We start from the raw sequence: 21,411 nt of genomic DNA, 5'->3' as shown, positions 1-21,411 counted from the left end.
CAACTCAGCCTGAACATGCTGACATGCCCATGCTCCTGGCTAACTGGAAGGCTCTGGGAGGATTAGGTTTGATGGACCCTGTCGACATGAGATCTCTTTCTTCAAGTAGATCAACTTTAAAAGAAAAAAAAAAATGAAAGGAATAGGAACATATCAGGCAGGTGTTCAGAGAGCTTTACAGAGAATTAGGAAGGTATTTTAAGGGGAAAGAAAGGTCCAGGATTTATTTGCTGGAGATCTGTGTTGTGCTAAGTACAGCACTTGACACTCGACATTGCAGTCTCCCATCTCATTTGCACAACCAGTCATTGAGGGATATGTGGGTGTTGGCATGTGTGCAGTCACTGCAGAGGTGGAGACAGTGCTGATGGCACCCTGGGAGCAGCAGTGAGTTTACATAGAATTATCCCACTTTCACGCAGCACCAGCACTGTCCCAGCATTTCACTTGGATTATCTGAATTACTCCTCAGCGCAACGCTAGGAGGCAGGCACTATCGTCTACAGGTGAGGAAATTGAGGCATAGGACTAGAAATCGTACTCAAGGTCATGGAGTGGCTTGGTGATGGATCTGGGATTTGAACCCAAGCAGTCTGTCACCAAAGTCCTGCTTTTAAGCACTAGTTATACCCCCCTACACACACACACACACACACACACACACACATACACACACACTTAACTTATTTGAAAATGATTCCTCCTTTTAGACTGTTCACTTGCTAACTGGGTGACTAAGCTTTATTTATTTATTTACTTATTATCATGGAGATCATAAAATCGGCTACCCCCAAGTCTGAAGGAATCTTGGGAAGCAATAATGAGGAAGCTACACAAGGGGAAATTAATATCTTCTTCACCTATAGGACGTGAGCCTGGAGCAAAATGTTATGAAAGGTAAGAGTCAAGGAGGAGGAACCAATAGGCTTGTTGCCCTGCTGCAGATGCTGCCAATCAGTGTTTCGCTTGCAGGAGGGAATGAAAGAAAGACTGACTAGCTCAGCCTCTGTAAGTTTAATAGGAACAGTCAGCAGGCCAGGTCAGCTCTCACCCCTGGCATCCCAGTCAGAGAGTTCGTATCATCCAATTCTCCCACTGAACAATCTCATTCTTGACCAAACTCTTCATTGTCGCCCATGGAAGACTAGCATACACTCAGGAGAGGAAGCAAATATTTTCACCTCAAATTTGGCAATGGAAATATACAAGACTGGAAAACGTAGAGAAATTCAGTCTGATTTGGTCAGCATTTGCATCTTTATGAGCACTCTTCATAAGCTCTTAGTCAACACAATAATCTACCTGCAGATATTATCCTTGCATAGATTTAATAATTTCATGGTCAAATAAGTTTGAAAAATATTGGTTAAAAATATTTAAAATGAGTTTCTTGCTAGAGCACTCAGACTAGGCTATTTTGCACTACGACTGTCTAAAAGAAGGTTGTAACAAGAGGCATTTCCCTAATGCTATTGACTGTGGAAGGTCTTTTTAGATCACTTCACGGTTGTGCAATTTGATGGAACATGCTTCGGGCATATGAGCTTAATTAGCTCTTGGTAAAATCTCAAATGATGACTCCTACTCTCACGTATGAAAGGGTCCCAAAATTGGTTCTGGGTTTTAGGGATATCTGTTTATAAAAGCTCCAATTCCAAATACCAACCATTGTAATGACATAAATTTTTCTCAAGATGTAGTGAGAAGGCTCTCAAATCACAGAGATGCCTATTAAAATGGCAGGTTGCTGGGCCTTTCCCAAAAACTATTAAATCAAAATCTCCAAGAGTGGGACCCAGCTATTTGTATTTAATCAGGCATATAAAATGATGCTTATTGGGCCAGGCCCACGGCACAGAGGTAGGGAGCTGGAACCCTCACAGCCAAGTGTGGTTTGAATATCAGCCCTGGTGGTCCGAAAAACATATCAAGTGCGTGTGTGTGCATACTCAAAATTCTGACCAGAGAAAGAAATGGAGGAAAGGGACTGTGACATGACCATGCCCTACAAGGAGTTTCTCTCTCTCTCTTTCTCCCTGGCAAGTGCATGTATATCCTCTTACAATTTTTTAAAAATGAAATGATTCTTAATTTCCCTTAATCTTGAGAAGCACTGTCTATAGAGGCCTCATCTATGCCCACCTCTAAGTGCCAGTGTTGGTTTTCTATTACTGCATAGCAAATTGCAATAAATTTAGTATGTAGTGTGACCATGTAATCTTATGGAATGTGATTGTGAAATTGACATGCCATCACTGTTGTCATATTCTAGGGTTAGGATTAGGGCTAGGGTTACATCACAGGTTCCATTCACACCTAAAGGAAGAGAACTACATAAAGGCATGAATACTAAGAGGAAGGGATCATTGGGGGCCATCTAGGAGTCTGCCTTGGAGTCAGTGATGATTAAACAGCCTTACACTGCTGAGAAGCACCTTCAGGCAACTGATCCACAGTGACAATGGGTCCTACAACAGGAGAAATATTTGCACTGCTTTCCATTATTCTAGTCCCAAGCTGAGGTTCTGTATTCGAACTTGGCACAGAAAACAAAAGTTGGCAAGAGTTTCTAGAGTGCAGAGAAAAGGAATTCTCCAGAATAAAAGGCAGGGAATAGGAAGACTAAACCCAGAACCCAGAAGGTGTTGTCCTAGTTTTAAAGGATTTGCTAAGGATAAGGAAGTGTATACTGCTTTCAAAAGTGAACTGAGAAGGATGCCCTCAGGGCCCAGCCACAAAGGCTCAGGCACTGCTGCAGAATGCAGGAGACCATGTGGGTAGTAGGCTCCAGGTTCACGGCCAGGCCTTTGACATGCCAGGTGCATCTGTGAGTGTACTCAAGCCAGGCTGGCTGTAGGGCTGGGGAGAGGATCATGGCATGAACAGCCTACCGAGAGTGCTCAGTGTCTCTTGCTCTCTCTTCCTCTCTCTCGATGGATAAAAATAAACAACAAAAAAATAAAGGTTGCCTTGAGACATTGGTGAGTGTAAGAAAGAACAAGGTCCTTTGGGACCAGCAGGTGGTGTGGTGGTTAAGGACGCTGGACTCTCACATACCAACCGCTGTTTGAGTTCTTGGACCTGGCTGCTTGCTTTCTCACTTTCCCTCTTTCTCTCTCTCTCTCTGTCCCTCTCTGGTCAAATTAAAATTAATAAAATAAAGTTAAGTAAAATAATAATGTTTTAAAAAAGAAAGAACAAGATCTTCAAAGTCCTGCCAGGAGATGTTTGAGGAAGTTGGCAAGAGCTGAAATGGAGCTGACTCTATTAATACTGATACATTTATGCAGCCGACAGGTGGCATGGTAGTTCAGGCACTAGACTCCCACAGGGCTGACCTGATGGCTTGCTTTCTCACTTTCCCTTTCTCCTTCTTTATGTGTCTCTCTCTGGTCATGTTAAATAATAATAACAAACAAATAAATAAATATATTTTTAAAATATTGATACATTCACAACAAGTTTGGAAGCCCAGTGTAAAACACAGCCATTATTAAAAATTAAATAATGTATATTTTAAAATAAAAGTAATAAATACTCAAAACTCAGCTTTTCAAAATTACTTCGTAATGATCTACGCTCTAGGGTATCTGTATCCACCATAGTGGCATGGTACAAAATGGTGGGCATCTCTCTCCTCCTCATTCAGTGACTTTATGTGGACAGTTAAAATCAAGTGTGGAGGGCATATGTACACAACGAAAGCTGGGAAATGCTGCAATTTCTCTTTTTCTCTTTCTTCTTTTTGGGTAGAGCATTCAGTTAAACATGCACTGGCATATTATCCTTTTGTTTGTGAGAGAGCATGTACACAAGAGAGAGAGACATGAGCCCGTCCACAGCTCTGGTCACACCATGATCCCCTTCGTCCAGTCCCCTAGCCATCTTGGACATTCGCAAGTGTGCCCAGCTTGTTTTAGGCTGGCAAGGCTGAGGATTTCAATTGCAGCACCATGTGAAATCCACTTCTCTTGAGTAATGTATTACTGCTGTGCCACGGAGCTACCCTGAATTTTTTTTTAATTGACAAAAATTGTAGCATGTATGGTACACAACATAATGTTTTGATATATGCATCATTGTAAATGGTTAAATTAAGCGAATATATGCAGTACCTCAAATAGGTGTCTCTTTATTTTGTAGTGCTAATACTTAAAGTCTACTCACTTAGAAATTTGCAAATATACAATATATTGTTATTAACCATAGTTACCATGAGATACAATAGATATCTTAAACTTATTTCCCCATCTAAACAAACTTTTGTATCCTTCGACCAACACCTCTTCATACTCACCCTGCACCTACCCTCTCGTAGCCTTCGTTCTACTCTGCGTCTTCGAGCTCGACATTTCAGACTCCACATAAAAGTGAGATCTGCAGCGTTTGGCTTTCTGCACCAGCCCAGTCTTAATGGGAACACTTATTGAGTGCCAGGCCCTGAGATAACTGCTTTCCATACATTATCTCCTCTTGATCTTAAAGACCCCTATGAGCTAATAGCTTGGGTTTTCCCAGAAGAATGAAAGGAGTTGTGATCATCCTCTCTGTTCCATCCAGTGTTCTACTCCTACAGACCGAAGAGCTTCAGTAATTCACCTGGGATAAATGGACACTCCAGCGCACACATTCTTTATGGCGGGCACCTGTCGTCCTTAAGTCCCAGGTAATCGTAGATGCTCTTAATGTCTTCCTGTCATATTTCTTAGCATTTACCATTCCTCTGTAAGCCCTTAAACATAAATGTGCTCAGGAAGAAACCATAATACAATGGAAATATACATTATGGGTTGGGACCGAGCAGATCTGGATTGGATGGTACAAGTAAGTTAAACCAAACAATAGTCCACACCCATGTCGCCTCTCCCTTGGTTATACTTATGACCTTGTCTAGCATTGTCTACAAACAACTAAGGAGGAAAAATTCAAGTCTGGTCCACAGATGGATCAGGTCAATAATGTGCAAGTCAGAAAAAGGACTGTATGTGCTTGCCAGAGAGAGAGACAGAGCTTCCTTAAGGCTTCATTTAGGGCGGCCTTGGCAGACGGTGATGAAGGGAGAACACGCCACTGGGCGGGTCTTCGAGCAGTGTTCCTGCCATCAACTTTGTGTGGGATGCAAAGTGGGCCAGTGTGACTGGTTTCAGGCCAGACTCATGTGTAATCTTTGGGGCCCTACCATAGGAAATTATAAGGCTCTTCCTGGCAAACTTAATGGGGGAAAGTTGTACTCCTCACACCAAATTTAGTTCAAAGGCAGTACATTGCAGTTTTCCCAAGGGAGTTGCAGTCAAGAATTCAGCTCCTCCCTGGGCTGGCCACACTCAGATGTATACCTGCATTCCTAGCCCAGGTGACTACATTTAGAGGTCTCCTTATCAGAGGCCTTCAACCAAGAAACTTTCCTCTTCCCCCCTTCCCTTTTTTTTAGAGATTTTTGTTGTAAGGTGCCTGCGCTTACCAGAGAGACAGAGACAAAAACCGAAAAATCACCCCCCAGGGAGATGGCTGTGGCACAATCCCGTCTCCTCCATTCTCCTCTTCGGATTTGGGGCACACACACACACACAGACACACACACACACATGCCCCAGCCTGAGTTTTAAGCCCCTGGGTCTGGGACTCAAACTGTGGTTGACTACATGGGATTCCAGTGATGTAATTGTTATGCCATCTGATGGTCCGTTTTCTCCACTTTGAACGAATACTTTTCTACAAAAAGCCCTATCCCCTAACCCAGCAGAAATCATGAGGGGATCTAGAATAGGTGACATAGCGGAGAGCTGACTCAGGTCCAGCTGCAACACTAAGGACTACGACTTGTTTATCCCACTGGCCCTTTTACTGTAGGTCTCTTTTCAGAGACTGTGATTGGCACCGCCTTGAAGAGACATTGACAGCACTGAAGCAAAACTCTGAACATTAACCAAACCGAAATTCTGATATCATTGTGTGGTTAGGATGGGGCCCAGGGTAAAAAATGAGGATGGCCCTTGCTGGCCTCGGTCATGGTTCTTGAGAAAGAGAACCAGGCCATCCTCTTCCATAATGGGACGCAGTAAAATCACTTCATTTCTAAAGTCCAAATCTATCACACTGGCAAATTAAGAGAGAGGTGAGTGGGGCTGGCCTCATCACCTAGTAGTTAAGGAAGCTGGATCCAACATGGCCAACCACAGTTTGCATCCCATGCCTGGCAGTTTGAGTACAGGTACATGTGTGCATATGTCCCAGATCCCAACAGGAAGGAGAAATGGAAGCAAAGGGATTGTAGCATGACCATGTCCCATTAGAGAGTGCTTTCTCCCTTTCCTTCTCCTCTCCCTTTCTGTCTCTCTGGCAAAAACAAAAGCTCTCTAGACATTAATAAGAAATAAGTTCATGAAGTACAATGTGATTTTTTAAAATAAAGGGTAGGTTAGTTTGCTTAATTTACTATAGTGTGCATGTGCTCACCAGAGAGAGACAGAGAGAGAGGAAAAGTGAGAAAGCACCACACAGGGGAGGTGACCACACCCCACTCCCTTCTCTTTCATTCTCCTCTCAGGATTTTAGGCATGCATGCACACATGCCTGGTATGCTTTTCAAACTTCCAGGTCTGGGACTTGAACCTCATAGTCTGCACATGGGATCCAGCTGCCTTAAACATCATACCACCTAGCTAGCCCTACAATGTGATTTTTAAATAAACATATACAATGTGTGATGATCAAACCAGGGTATTTCAAAATAGTTATAAGAAAGGATTTTTAATATTGTCCCACCAAGCCCACATTCCAACAGCATGGAGAATCACGCTGCCAGATCTGGGACTCAAATCACAAAGTCAGTCATGTGGGATCCAGTGCCTTAACCACCATGCCACCTGCTGGCTCCTCTGACTAATATTTAACATATATTTTGCTTGTAGTTATTCGGTAGAACATTTTACATTGCAATGCTTTGAATATAAAAATGGTTTGTTCTCATTTTACCATCAAAAATATTCTTTTTTAAATCCAGAAACTCATAATTAACATTCCTTCACAAAAATATATTTATTAATATTCAAAAAATGTTGTTATGATTTTTTTTTTTTTTTTGGAGAGGTTTTCACTATAGGGCGCGTGCGCTCGCCAGACAGACAGAGACATAGAGACAGAAAGCGAGAAATCACCCCCCAGGGGGGATGGTCATGCCACAATCCCTTCTCCTCCATTCTCCTCTCGGGATCTTGGGCACGCACGCACACGCGCCCGGCGTGAGTTTTAAGCCACTGGGTCCGGGACGTGAACCATGGTCGACTACGTGGGAGTCCAGCGACATAGCCATTATGCTAACTGCTGGTTCTCCCATGATTTATTTTTTTAAATTAAATGCATCATAGTGCCAAAAGACAAAATAGTCTCAGGTTGAGTCACAAAGGCCTTGTGAGCTGCTCCCACATTCTGGCTCCTTTGGCAGTGATGTCATAATGTCTCAGTAAGTCACAGGCCCTGGGGGCCACAGAAAGGAAACTTGGAGAAGACATGGTAGATTACTGCATAAATCACATCAATTTCCCAATGAATTTTATATTGTTTGTTTTTTTATCTGGGGTGTTTTCCTCAGAGGTTAGCAATTTGAAGTCCACTGTTAAAGGTGAGTAAACATTTAATAGTTTCACCAAAAAAGTGTAGGTAAAGATGACCCATAATTATGGAAAATTGATATGTGGCTATTTCTACAGGATGATATAAGCTTTACTGCTGGAGAGGTGGTATAATTTTGAATTTAAATGTCTGCCTCAAATCCTTTGTGAAAACAACGCACTTAGACAAACAAAAATAGTGAAAGAAATCAACATAGTTCTGACCCACAGTACACTATACTTTTTTCTAGGGAGACCTGATGTGATATCGTTAGATGAAGATGAAAATAGAGAGGAAGAAGAAAATTTGAAGGAACATACTCAACATGGGGCTCCAGCTGATGATAACAGTCATGAAAATTTTAGAGATGTGAAACAATGTAAGTCTTTAGAGTTAATACCTATGAGCAAAAGTTGATACTACTTCATCTATCTTAATTCCCCTTTTTAAACATCTGTAATCATTTTAGTTTCTGCATCTTAATTCTAATTTACCATGTAGATTTTTCCATGTGTACAATGAAATCCTTGTTTCCTACAACTTTTTTTCATGAGAGCTATGAAGTTTAACAAGGGTTATCTTGGTGATTACTGTGGTTCCTCATGGCATTGGGGCTGTTCACATCAGTAACGGACCTAATATGAGTGTGGTAGGTTAACTAATCTGTACTTGGAGATGTGTATCAGCCTCCTAAGGCTGCTGAAACAACGTAGCACAAAATGAGTGGTTCGAAACCACAGAAATTTTTTCTTAGTTCTGGAAATTTTTTATCTCCCGAAATCAAAGTCCTGGACAATCCTGTAAAGCCTCTCCCCAAAGCCATCATGCAAGCACCTGTCCTTGCCTCTTCCAGCTTCTAGTATCCCCCGATATTCTTGGCTTCTGGCTGCTTCAGTCCTGGCTCTGTCACTTCTTCACATGACATTCTGCCTGTATCTCTGTGTCTTCGTTTCCCTCTTCGAAGAGCGCTAGTCCCATCAGATTAGGAGCCCACCCTAGTCCAGTATGACTTCATCTTAATTACATCTTCAACAGTCCTATTTCCAGATATGGCCACATTTGAGGTCCTGGGTTTGGGACTTTGGTATGTTCTTTTTGGATGGATACAGTTCAACCTATATCAAAGTGACATCTGGATGTTTGGAAAGGCCCATTAAAATTTTGTTTCTAGTTGACCATTCCTTGGATGGGCTTCCTTTCCATGTCTTTCTAGGGTGTACCATCTACAAAGGGAAAAAGTCATAAGAAACTCTTAGTGAAAAGGAATTATGAAGATTGACTTTAATTATCCTGGGATCTTTATTAATCAAAGAAGATATCTAAGAAAACAATGAAAATGTATGTACATGCAAGTGTTTTGAAAACTCTGAAGTATAAGTTGTAGTTCTATTTTTTCTTTGATGAATCAAATTCTCCTTTTGTGGTGGGAAAAAAATTCCTGATTCTCAGAGAGCTTTCATACTTACCAGAAAACAGAAGCAGGATTGATGTCTAAGCTAGTTCTGGATAACTTGTAGTGTGCAAAATGGCACAATGCAAATCCTGTCCTTTTCAGGATTTATCTCTATTCTGAATTAAACAGGATCAATACATCAAGTGCCTGATAATCACATGTATTAAAGAACCTCTCACATTTTATACATAACATACCCATATGCACACACATGTATACACATTGTAAACAGGCCATACTGAAGAATTGTACTATGACTTGGTGTCCCCTTTGATAACTGGAGTTCTTTTCATGCTTATCTCATTATTTTTAATGGATATATAGTGTTCAAAAAAATGACGTTCCTTAATTTAGCTATTCTTGGATCACAGTACATTTAGATGATGTGCAATTTTTTTCCTCATAAATTCTTTTCACATGCATGCTTGAGTGCTTCTATCTCGGATTGATACCAAGCAATGGAATTGTTGAATGAAGGGTAAATCTTTTTAAATATTGATAGATACCACCAATTTGTGCTCCAAATGTAATAATTACAGCCTCCAAGAATGCTGTATATCCTCACCCACAATGACTGTTGTTAATCATATTTTGTGACTCTGATAAAGTGAGAAATTATCATTGCTTTTTAAATTCACACTCTGATTATTTGTGAAATTGAGTACTTTTTCCTGTATATATTGGACATCCTTTAAACTTCTACTTCTCTCACTTGACTGTTCATATCCTCACCCATTTTTCTTTTAGGTTATATTTTATTTGCAAGGGCTATTATATATTTAGAAAAAAGACATACATACATATATAAGTATTTTTCTCTATATATAGTCTTTTTCAATATATAAAATGTATATTTTTCTATGTATGACACATATACATCTAAAGATATATATATTTTTTTTCCTATGGTAATAGTAGTAATAAATATTTTCTCCTAAGCTGTTGCTTATTTTTAAACCTGTTTAAATATATTTAATCTCAGGGCAAATTTTAAGATTTATAAAATCAGTTCTGCTGATTAATTCCTTTATAATGTCTGTATCTCTTGCTTCACTGAGACAGGCTTTATCCAAATTAAGATACTGAATTATTTTCCCAATTTGAGTTAGTTAGCTAGTGAGTTAGCTAGTTGGTGAAGACTTGATTTTATGTTTTTAGACGTGTTCACAACACAAAACGCAAATGGCAGTGAGTCTGAAATATCTGTGAGAGCGACAACTGATCTGAAATTTGCACTAAAAAACTGTAAGTATTGAAAGGCACTACTATATGTGTAAAAGTCCTTAAAGCAGTGTTTATAAACAGGTGGTATTGGTTCCACTGTATGATAATGAAGTCACATGGGAAGACCCAAGGTTCAGATCCCCGGCCCACCTGCCCACCTCCAACCTTACATCTCCACCCCAAAAGGAAATTCTCGCGAGCTGGAAGGCCAGGGGAAGGATCAGGGTATAACAAGAACCTGTCCGTGTCCTCTCTCCTTTCTCTCTCTCAATAAACTTTAAAAAGAAACAAAAATCAGCATTAGAGAGTGGGTAGGAAAAAAGTCTAACTTTCTACATAAGACAAAAACTTTCTCTCCAATGTAGATTCTGTAATTTTGAGGTTCAACTGAGCTCTTGGTCAGCCACTAGGTGGTTTTTCTTTTCCTCCCTACACTTCCAGCCACACCAACACACCTGAGGCTCCATATCCATTGCACTAATCATTTCAAAAGACAGTGCCGGCAGGTGGCGTGGTGGTTAAAGGTGCTGGACTCCCACAAGGCCAACGACAGTTCAAATCCTGGACCTGGTTGGTGGCTTGCTTTCTCACTTTCCCTCTGTCTCTTTCTCTGTCTCTCTCTGATCAAACAGGAAAATAATAATAAATAAAGTTAAATAAAGTAGTTCTTTTAAAAAAATAAAAAAGGAAAAAGATAGGGAGGGTGCCAGCAGGTGGAGTGCTGGTTAAGGCACTGGACTGCCAAATGGCTGACTACGAATCAAGTCCTGGACCTGGCAGTTTGCTTTCTTACTTTCTCTCTCTCTCTCTCTCTCTCTCTGTCTCTCTCTGGTGACTATAGCAAATTAAGTAATAACAATAATAGATAAAATTAAATAATTCTTTAAAAAGAAAAAAGACAGGGACATTTTTACATCTTTTTTTTTGGTTTCTATAAAAAGAAAAATTAATAACTAAACTTAGAATTTTAGGAACTTATACATCTTTCTTAAACCCATATTCTTACTCCTTCCTGTTTCTGGCCCTGGCAATTTTAGTACTGGGAAAAACCAGACTGAGTCATGTCTGATTATTAATAAAACTGCTTGACAATAATAGAGTATTTTGAGCAGTTTCAAACCTTGGGATTTAAATGTAACAGTGGCATTGCCAGGACATGCCTTCATTAGATAAAACATAAATCACTCCTGGGAATACTGTTTGTGCACAGCAAACATCTTGTGTTGTTTGGGACAAGACACAGAGTACTGGCTCTTAAGCAGAGCTAGCACCTCAAATCATGTCAGGATAAAGCTTTTTGAGGACCACAGGACCCACAGAAGAGATTCCAAAACGCTAAGTTCCACTCCCATAATTCAGGCCCCCAGAGGATAGTCAAAGAAAGTAGAATTGGGATAAATTCCTGCTACTTCAAATGCTACTCCAAGAGGAGACGTGGGGACCATACAGAGGCCAGGACCCTCAGGAAGTAGAGGGCTCCAGGACCATTTTGACTAAGCAGCACCTTCTTAAGTAGAGTTCCTAGTACTGAGGACGAAGGAATAAGCTGAACTACTCCAGACACTTTTCCCCAAGCGTAGCATGGCAGAGTTTAAGTACTACTTAGGAATTTTTCAAGGCCTGCCTGGATTAATATCACCTCGAGTAACAGACTATTACTGTTACAATGTTAGCTGAAGGTAAATTCATACAGTTAGGTAGCTGGGAAAATGTTTTGGTTGCCTAAAGTCTTACGTAGAAAGGCCAACATCGGTCTAAATACCTCTGAGGAGTCAACATTCTGCTGCCCCACAGAACTGGAAAGGTGATAAAGGGTCACAGTCTTTGACTCTCCCTCCCTCTCCATCCTTTCTTGGCAACAAGGGGCCTGCAGTGAGTTTGTTCTTTCAGTCTGAGTCCATTCTGCCGCTCTGAAGATTCCTGCTATAGTGGGTGGCCTCTACTGCATGTGGAACTGATTCCTGAATTAAGCAAAGTTAACTAAAATGACCAATCATGAAGTAAAAATTGGCCTTTTGGCTACCAAATATTTACAGTGACAAAGCTCCAGAGGGACACATTATTGACTGAGCTATATCCTAAACTTGGCCTGAAAATCCTTGATTTATAGTCCAAAATGTTAGTATCTGTAGTTCTATTTCCCATTTACAAGGACACTAACTGTCTCCCTTTTGGTGACCAACCACCTACCTGCCCCAGACTATCACTTCAAGGTCTGTGTGGGGAACTGTCTGAAACCAAAGGTCTCATCCTGACTCATCCTTACACACAGAGGAAGCTCGTGGCCGGTGTTCCCTGCTTTTCCCCGTTTCCCAGATAATGGGTTTACTAATTCCCACCTCAGGCGAACTCTTATCTCAGAAGTCTTCTTTAATGCCTCTTTTTCCTTTCTAAGTTATTTCAGGCAAAGTTCAATGTCTCTCTGATTTTTTCTCCCTCCTTTTGTTTTTAGTTTAATAACATGTTTTTAGCTTAAAGCTATGTCTAACCACAAATGTTTAGTCAATATTTTATATGCTGATAAGCCTTTATTCCTTTCCTTAGATAAAATGATCAACAAAACGACATCTGAAAAACCCATCAGTGAAGAAGAAAAATCTGTTCCAGAATCCTCTCATAAAAATATACAAAGTATTAAAATTACTACACCATATTCATAATTGGAGTATATCATTAATGTGACTTAAAAATCTGTTTCACTACTCTGAGCATTACATAAAGCGCTAGCAGGCTTAAAGGCTTTATACTGCTACATTTTGAATTCACTTCTAAATCTTTTAAATGATGACTGTCTGAGAGTTCATATTCAGATGCACCTGACCAAAGATAGGAAGTGAGCTTTTCTTAGAAACATAATTTCATCTTAATTAGATGTATTGCATTCATATCTGTATTAAAAGGATATTCACTTCATATCTATCTAAATATTTAATGAGTTTTAAATATAGCAATATAAGTATATTAAGTATATTTTAAATATAACTTATTTTGATGATAATGCAAAAATTTCTACCTGCCTGAGGAATAATACTTCCTCCGGTTAGAGTCAATTATTAGTGTTCTCCAAGATTATTCGAGGAGAAGTGGTTGGGAGTGAGAGATTGTAAAATAAAAATGACCATTTTACATTCTTGCCAAGCATATTGTCCCTTATAAATATTTATAAAAAAAGCATAACACTGCAGGGTGGTTCTGCTCTGAGGTCTTGAATGAGCAGTCTAATTGAAGACAATGGACCTGTCATTACATGAAACCCTATTTTCTGCAGTTCATACAGTCTGTTTCTAATACAATTGTTTTAAATTAGATGGCATCTTTAGCACTACTAAAAATAACAAACTTGCCTCCTTTTTGGAGGGGATATGCTTAAAAAATAGAAGGTTGATCATCCTGGCACCACCTTCCTTTGATACCTTTGGTAATTTGCCACTAGGTTTGGGGTCATGTTCTAACTTCTCAACCATGCATCCTGGTCAGAAATAAATTGGCCACTGTGAAAACTTTCCAGTCTCATCTCTGGTCACATTCCCCATTTCCGTTCTTCACTCCAGACTACCTGAAGCTCCCAGACATTACAGAACCTACTCATGACTGAATTCGCCCACAGCTGGAATTTGCTCTCCCTCACTTTGTTAGCCTGGTGTATAACACTAGTCTTCCAAGCCCGCTATGGAACATTGTCTCCTTTTTGAAGGGTTTCCAGCCTTTATGAGTTCAATTAGGCTCCGTCCATATCACCTGTGCCTTTCTAGTAATGTCCTCATTTTCTTACAACATAATCAACGATTCAATCTGTCTGCCTCCAGATTAAGAGTAGGTGTCTTAAGCCTAAGGCCTGTGTCTTGTCCACTTCTATAACTTAGTGCCAAACACAGGGTCTGGAACATGGTAGATACTCAAGGTATAATAACTGGTAAATGAATAAACTAACAAACACGTGAATGTTAGTTAATAAAGTCAAATTATCTTATTTTGTTATCATGTTCTTCTTTTTAAACAGAATCAACCCCAAATGTTCCTGAATTTTGGACAAAGTTAGCTAAAGGTAAATTCATACAGTTAGGTAGCTGGGGGAATGTTTTGGTTGCCTAAAGTCTTACGTAGAAAGGCCAACATCGGTCTAAATACCTCTGAGGAGTCAACATTCTGCTGCCCCACAATAGCAAATGCAAAACAAAACTGGAAAGTTGATAAAGGGTCACACAGTTTTTGACTCTCCCACCCACCAAAAAAAGTTTTAGTCTCCTGCAAATGTTAAAAGCTAGTCATGAGAGGGGCCAGCAGATAACTCGGAGGTTAAGTTGTCTGGATCTCACATGGCCGAATACGCAGTCTAAGTATTGGACCCAGTGACTTGAAAACTGGGCCCATGTGTGTGTGTGCCCCAAATCCTGAGAAGAGAATGGAGGATAAGGGGTTGTGGCATGGTCATCCCCAACAAAGGAGGTGATTTCTCATTTTCCCTTTCTCTATGTCTTTTTGTTTCTCTCCAGTGAGCACATGTGCCCTAAGGCAAAACTAAAATAAAATTTTAAAAATCTAGTCATTTGATTTAATTTATTTGTGATTTGAAAATCTTAAGATTCTTACTCAATAAGGTTTTTGTCCAATACAATTCCTACTTGTGCTTGGAGCAGTGTACATGGTGGTACATGTATAAATGCAAATTATATATAAAAATATAGGCATGCATGAAGGTAACATCTATATTATCAATAAGTAAGCATGCATGCATGTAATGTATGTGCATATATGGATACACATATTATAGATGTAATGTATCACACAGATATATCTGCATACATTCTATATGTGATAATACTATATTCAGCAAATCCTCATTATTTACATTCTGTGTTGTTCTCTAAATCACTCACTCGCTTATATTTTTTTTGTCACCCCAAAATCAATACTTGCAGCACTTTCATGCCAGGAGACACTGGCAAAGCTTCTAAAAGCTTTAGTCTCCTGATATGCACATTCCCAGATAAGGTGGAACAAGGCAATATTCCACCTTCACCTTCCTTTGTCAGCTCTAATATTGTACATAGGTGTCATTTTTGCAGTCCATTTGGCATCACAATTTTGCATTTTTTGTGCTTTTTGTTAACAATTTTGCTGTTTGAAATGGCTCCTAAGTGTAGTGGTTAGCATTCTTAAGCACAGGAAGGCTGAACTGCGCCTTATGGAGAAAATACACATTAGATCAGCTTTGTTCAGCTCTACGTTTCAGTGCTGTTTGTTCTAAGTTGGATGTTAATTAATCAATCGTATATATTAAATAAGATGTTTTTACACAGACACACATAAAATATGTTACACACTGATTGGTTCATGGAATTGCTATGATCGGAGACACACGCGAGCCTGATCCTACATTTACTCCAGGAGCAGCAGTTCAGTATTTTCTAATTCTGGGTTCACAGTGACCAGATAGACTATAATTACCTGGGCAGGCTTGGTGGTCTCCAGGTTAAAGCAGCCGGACCCCACATGACCAACTGTGTGGTTAAGAGTTCTAGACCCAGGAGCTTGAGAAACATGCTGGGCTCATGTGCACGTGTGCCCATAATCCTGAAAAGAGGGACGCACAGAGGACAAGGCATTGCAAAATGACCATTCCCCATGGGAGATGCTTTCTCTTCTCCCTCCCTCTTTGTCTCTGGCAAGCGTAGGCACCCTATAGCAAAAATAAATAAATAAATAAAAATGTTTAAAAAGGAGAACATTACCATAAATAATGAGAACAGACTATATGTCTTATACACACACATATAAGCAAACTATAATTTTAGAAAGTGAATGCTGCTTACCATAACGGTGACTTATTGTCTTAACAGCTATAAGTGAAACAACGAAGAGCATGGATGACAAAGATCAATTATTTCAGCCAATTCCAAGTAAGAACAAAGTATTTCAATTACTAGATACATAAGGTGCACAGATCTGAACGTCTGTATAGCAATATTATTCTCCCTAGTAAAGTGTAGTGTACGCGAGCAGGTACCGTGGTGGCTGGCATCCTATCAGAGAGGACATTTGCTCTTTGAGAAGGGTTGCAGTTCCTAAGCATTCTTCTTCAGCTACCAAGTTGCAGATGGCCACCGTCATCTTCCTGTTTTGTAGCTGTAATTACTGAAACAGGTAAACCAAACGGAGAAGTGAGTGAATGAACAATATACAGAATGTAGTCTACTTTTAATATTTTTAGAGCAGCTTTAGGTTTAAGGAAAATTTTCGGAGAAAACACAGAGTTCTCGTATCTCCCTCCATCTCCTCTATTATCACCATTTTGCATTTGTGTGGCATCTTTGTTAAACTTTATGAACCAATATTGGTACATTATTATTAAGTAAAGTCTAAAGCTTATTAGTAGGGTTCATTCTTTGTGCTGTGGACTTCCCTGGGTTTTGACAAATGCATAATGTCATGGATCCACCATCACAGCATCATGCAAAAATTTCACTGCCCTAAAATTCTCGCTGCCACCATCAATTCATCCCTCCATTCCTCTCACCCCCTGAACCCCTGGCAATCCCTGATCTTTTTACTGTCTCTATAGTTCTGCTTTTCCCAGAATGCCATACAGCTAGAATTATGTAGAATGGATCCTTTTCAGACTGGCTTCTTTGACTCAGCAATATGCAGTTAAGATTCCTCCTTGTCTTTTTGTGACTTCATAGGTCATTTTTTTCGTCACTAATATTCCATTATATGGATGTACTCAGTGTATTCACCTATTGAGAGGACATCTTAGTTGCTTCCAATTTGGGGAAAATTTGAATAAAGCAGCTATAAACATTTGTGTGCAGGTTTTTGTGGACATAAGTTTTCAACTCACTTGGGTAAGCACCTAGGAGCATGATTGCTGGAGCAAATGGTAAGAATGCGTTTAGATTTTTAGGAAATGACCAAACTGTCTTCCAAAGTGGTTGTACCATTTTCCATTCCCACCAGCAATGAATGTGAATTCGTGATACTGTTTACAGTATTTCATTAATGGATAATTGTAAGAGTAAAAAAATCTGGTTTAAATGGAAAGTTTCATGACAAAGCAATATGCTAATTTTTCCTCCATAATCTGCCCTACAAATAAATTATTGAAAATAGCATCTGGGGGCCAGCAGATGGTATAATGGTTACATTGTTAGACTCCTACATAGTTGACTGTTGTTCAAATCCTGGCCCTGGTGTCTTAAAACTCACACCAGACGTGTGTGTGTCGGGGGGGGGGGGGGGGGGTTGCAAAATCCAGAGAGGAGATTGGAGAAGGGATTGTGGCATGGCCATCCCCCATGGTGGGGGTGATGGCTCACTTTCTGTCTCTGTGTCTTTCTGTCTCTCCAGCAAGCACAAGTGCCCTATAAACCTCTCTAAGGACCAGCAGTTAGCGTAATGGCTATGTTGCTGGACTCCCACATAGTCGACCTCGGTTTGCGTCCCGGACCCAGTGGCTTAAAAACTTACACCGGGTGCGTGTGCGTGCATGCCCAAAATCCCGAGAGGAGAATGGAGGAGAAGGGATTGCAGTGTGGCCATCCCCCCTGGGGGTGATTTCTCACTTTCTGTCTCTCTGTCTGTCAGGTGAGCGCACGCACCCTATAGCAAAAACCTCTTCAAAAAAAAAACCCCAAAAAACAACAACAAAAAAAACTCCCTTAAAAAAAAGAAATGAAAAAAGAAAGAAAGGAAAAAGAAAAATAGCATCTGGGGGCCAGCAGATGGCATGGTAGTTAAGGCACTGGACTCCCACATGGCCGACTGTGGTTCGAGTCCCAGACTTGGTGGCTTGCTTTCTTATTTTCCCTCTCGTTCCCTCTCTGGTCAAATTTAAAAATAATGATAATAAATAAAAGTAAATAATCCTTCTTTAAAAAGAAAGAAAAATAGCATCTGATGATACAGCTAGAACCCATCACCTCAGTTTTGCAAAGGATATTTGAAAAGTGCAGCCATTTGTCTCATAGTTCTTCAAGAAAAACAAGTGTGATTTCTTTGTTCAGAAAAGTTATATACAGGAATGACAAATGTTGCATCATTTTAGATATACTTGGTTATTTCTCTTATTTATGTGATTGAGCTTGAGTGATTTTTCTTTTATTGAGCACATATTACATGCCAGATGCCTTAAATATATTATTATGTCATTCCTCATAACAATTCCAGAAAGTTAGCATTATCTCTGTGTCACGGATGAGGAAACTGAGGCTTAAAGAGAAAACCTGTCCAAGTTTAATTAGTTTTTCTGTAACTTACAGTGTTTAGAGATTCTAAATCCTTCCCTAGTTCTGACCATCACCTTGATAAATAAAATGTACTATGAACACATCTCTTAAAAGACTTTTTCAGGAGGTAGAAAAACAATTCAGTAGCATAGCCTATTTTAACACAATTTGATTATTTTCAAAACAATTGACCTCAAAGTCAGATAATAGACAACAACAGCTGTACACATTTCACATTTCACTCCCTTTGGGCTATGATCACGTTTTGGAAATCATAATTTTTAAAATCATAATTTTAAAAAATGCAGGTATGGGGGTTTGTCTTTTCTTCCCCCACTCCCCCAAACGATTTTTGCTATAGGGTGTATGTGCTCTCAAGAGAGACAAAAAGACAGAAAGCAATAAATCACCCCCCAAGGGGGATGACCACACTGCAATCCCTGCTCCTCCATCCTCCTCCTCTCGAGATTTTGGGACACATGCACATGAGCTCTAAGTCACCAGATCCAGGACTCGAACTGCAGTCGACTATGTGGGAGTCCAGCGACGTAACCATTATGCCATCTGCTGGTCCTGTCATTGCTTATTAACTAAATGTCATTACCTGGAAAACAGGGAAAAGCTTTGAAAGTTTTGGGTTAGGGCAGACAGAACTGGGAGAAATAACAACATGGTTATCTAAAGTCATCAAGTAAATAAATTTTATTAAGTCGGATGCATAGTCAGGAAAATGTAAAATTTGGCAGTAAAGATATATTTTCAGTAATAGTTTTAGTAAAAAGACTTGCTATCTCTGGGCCCAAACATATTTTATTATTTACCTTATTTTAGAAAGTTAGGTAAATTGTTTCCATTTTTTGTTGTTGTTGTTATGTCAAATACACTAGGCAAACCTAGCTTTTAAGCCTCATAGAAGCAGCATCCCAGTACACTCTCCTTTTAGCACAAAAGAAAAATCAGTTTGGGCTGGCCCATGGCTTAGTGGCTAAGGGATCAGGATCCTATGTTTCTGACCAAAGTTCAAAATCTGGCCCCAGCAGTTTAAAAAACATAACAGGCATGTGTGCATGCAAATCCTCACAGAGAGAAATGGAAGAAAAAGGATTGTGGCATGACTCCCCATTGGTTGAGTGCTTTCTCTCTCTCTCTCTCTCTCTCTCTGGTGAGTGCATGCCCTTTCTGTCAGTAAAAGGAAGGCTTTTTTTTACAAAGAAAAATCAGTGCATCTACCAACAGCAGAACATGGATCTTGCTCTCTTGAAGGAACAGTCCCTTATAAGTTCATCTTTTTCATAGAAATATTATTGCTACATCTTCAGAGGTTATTAAACTAGCTTCTAGTAAAGTCAAGGAGGAGGACTGCAACATACACATTCTATTATCTGGCAATCTTGGTTTGAAACCAGATTTTGCCATTGTCCAGCTATGTGCCATGAGCAAATAGATAACCATCTCTGAACCTGTGAAACGGAGCTAAGCACGTTTCCCCAGGATTGCTGTGGAAGTTAGAGAGGAAAGTACTCCTTTGCATCACCTGGAGGGAATGGGGAATGCACAGTGACTACTCCCATGGTGGATGGCTTCTGCAGTTGCTCTGAAATCCTTACTCCTCCAGGGAAATATCCTGAACACACTATTTTCTATTGCATTTTTTCCCTTCTCAGGCTCTGATGTGAATGCTACAAATGAAGAAGAAGAAGAAGAAGAATTATCAGAGCTAGATGAAATTAAGTACAAATTAATGCTGGGTATCTCATTGATGACCCTCATCCTTTTTGCAACCCTCCTGGCGTTCTGTAGTATCATGCTGTACAGAATGAAGCAGCTGAGGTGAGTGTGCAGGCCTCTCAGTCCTCCTAACTCATGCTTGATGCCAGGCTCGTTCTCTCCTCTCTTTAGTAGATTGTGAGGAAAATGTGACACAAAGCTTGACTCTAAGGTGTTCAGTTAGACTCCATCTCCCCTATTCAGTAGGAACATAGGGAATGCTCTACTTGAACTTTTCCCCAGTATTATAGTCATCGAATAACCCCATTCATTGAAAAGACTGGAGAGACTCTAGATACACTTCTGTTTTAGACAGCCTTGGAAGAAAACATCTATTCATTCTAAATAGCACATCTGCTAACATTTTCCATTCAAGCAAGCCTTGAAGCTATCAAAAAACAACAAATTTCTCCATAGAATTTATACCTTGAAGGTCATGCATTTATTCTTTTTTATAAAAATATTAAACTTGGGGGCCAGCAGGTTGTGTGGTGGTTAAGGTGCCAGACTCCCACATGACCAACTGTGGTTCAAGTCCTAGACCTGGCAATTTGAAAGTCACACCAGGCATGTGTGGACACGTTCCCAGAATCCCAGGAGGAAAATTGATTGTGGCCTGGCCAACCCCCATGAGGGGTGATTTCTTACTTTCCCTCTCGCTTTCTGGCTCTCTTTGGTGAGCACACAGGCACTGAGGCAAAAACCTTAAAAAAAAAAAATTAAACTCAAGCCTCATTGAGAGGATTATTTAAACATTTTCACAGAGTGTAACAGATTACTTTCCAAACTCCTAGCAAATTTTTTTAATGTTCACAATCACCATGAATTCTTTTGATTATGATGTTTTAAATGAATGATGTGTTTCTCTGGTCCCATAGGTATTTATTCCCATAGTTTAATTATATTGTATATGTTTCTTATGAAATATTTATTAAGGCTACTTTTTACTATTTAGATAAACTGACTTCTAAATTCTGGTCTTGAGGTTTGAAACACGCTTCCTTCACACAAACATTATAACAAAATTACAATTAAGGACAAACAATCATTTCCATGTTACTAAGAAACTAATGCATTCATTTCACAATTCATATATATTACTTTTACTTTTTTTTTTTTTTTTGGAAAGGT

At 39.7% G+C, this 21,411-nt stretch overlaps 1 protein-coding gene across 1 annotated transcript in view; it reads left to right on the top strand.

The window, feature by feature from the left end:
• The first annotated feature begins 7,462 nt into the window (after nt 1-7,462).
• Nucleotides 7,463-21,411, top strand: part of EQTN (equatorin) — a 14,884-nt gene continuing 935 nt past the window's right edge. Inside the window, exons 1-7 of the mRNA XM_006143080.2 lie at nt 7,463-7,621; nt 7,862-7,990; nt 10,223-10,309; nt 12,833-12,919; nt 14,289-14,333; nt 16,129-16,188; nt 20,178-20,343. Of these exons, the coding sequence (XP_006143142.1) occupies nt 7,510-7,621; nt 7,862-7,990; nt 10,223-10,309; nt 12,833-12,919; nt 14,289-14,333; nt 16,129-16,188; nt 20,178-20,343 (686 nt within the window). The 5' untranslated portion in view covers nt 7,463-7,509. The remainder of the gene's footprint in view (nt 7,622-7,861; nt 7,991-10,222; nt 10,310-12,832; nt 12,920-14,288; nt 14,334-16,128; nt 16,189-20,177; nt 20,344-21,411) is intronic.

Source organism: Tupaia chinensis, unplaced genomic scaffold (assembly GCF_000334495.1).
Source record: "Tupaia chinensis unplaced genomic scaffold, TupChi_1.0 Scaffold000093_1, whole genome shotgun sequence".
NCBI classification, from domain to species: domain Eukaryota; kingdom Metazoa; phylum Chordata; class Mammalia; order Scandentia; family Tupaiidae; genus Tupaia; species Tupaia belangeri.
The sequence above is the reverse complement of the archived record's forward strand: the minus strand, read 5'-3'. Positions and strand labels throughout refer to the sequence as shown.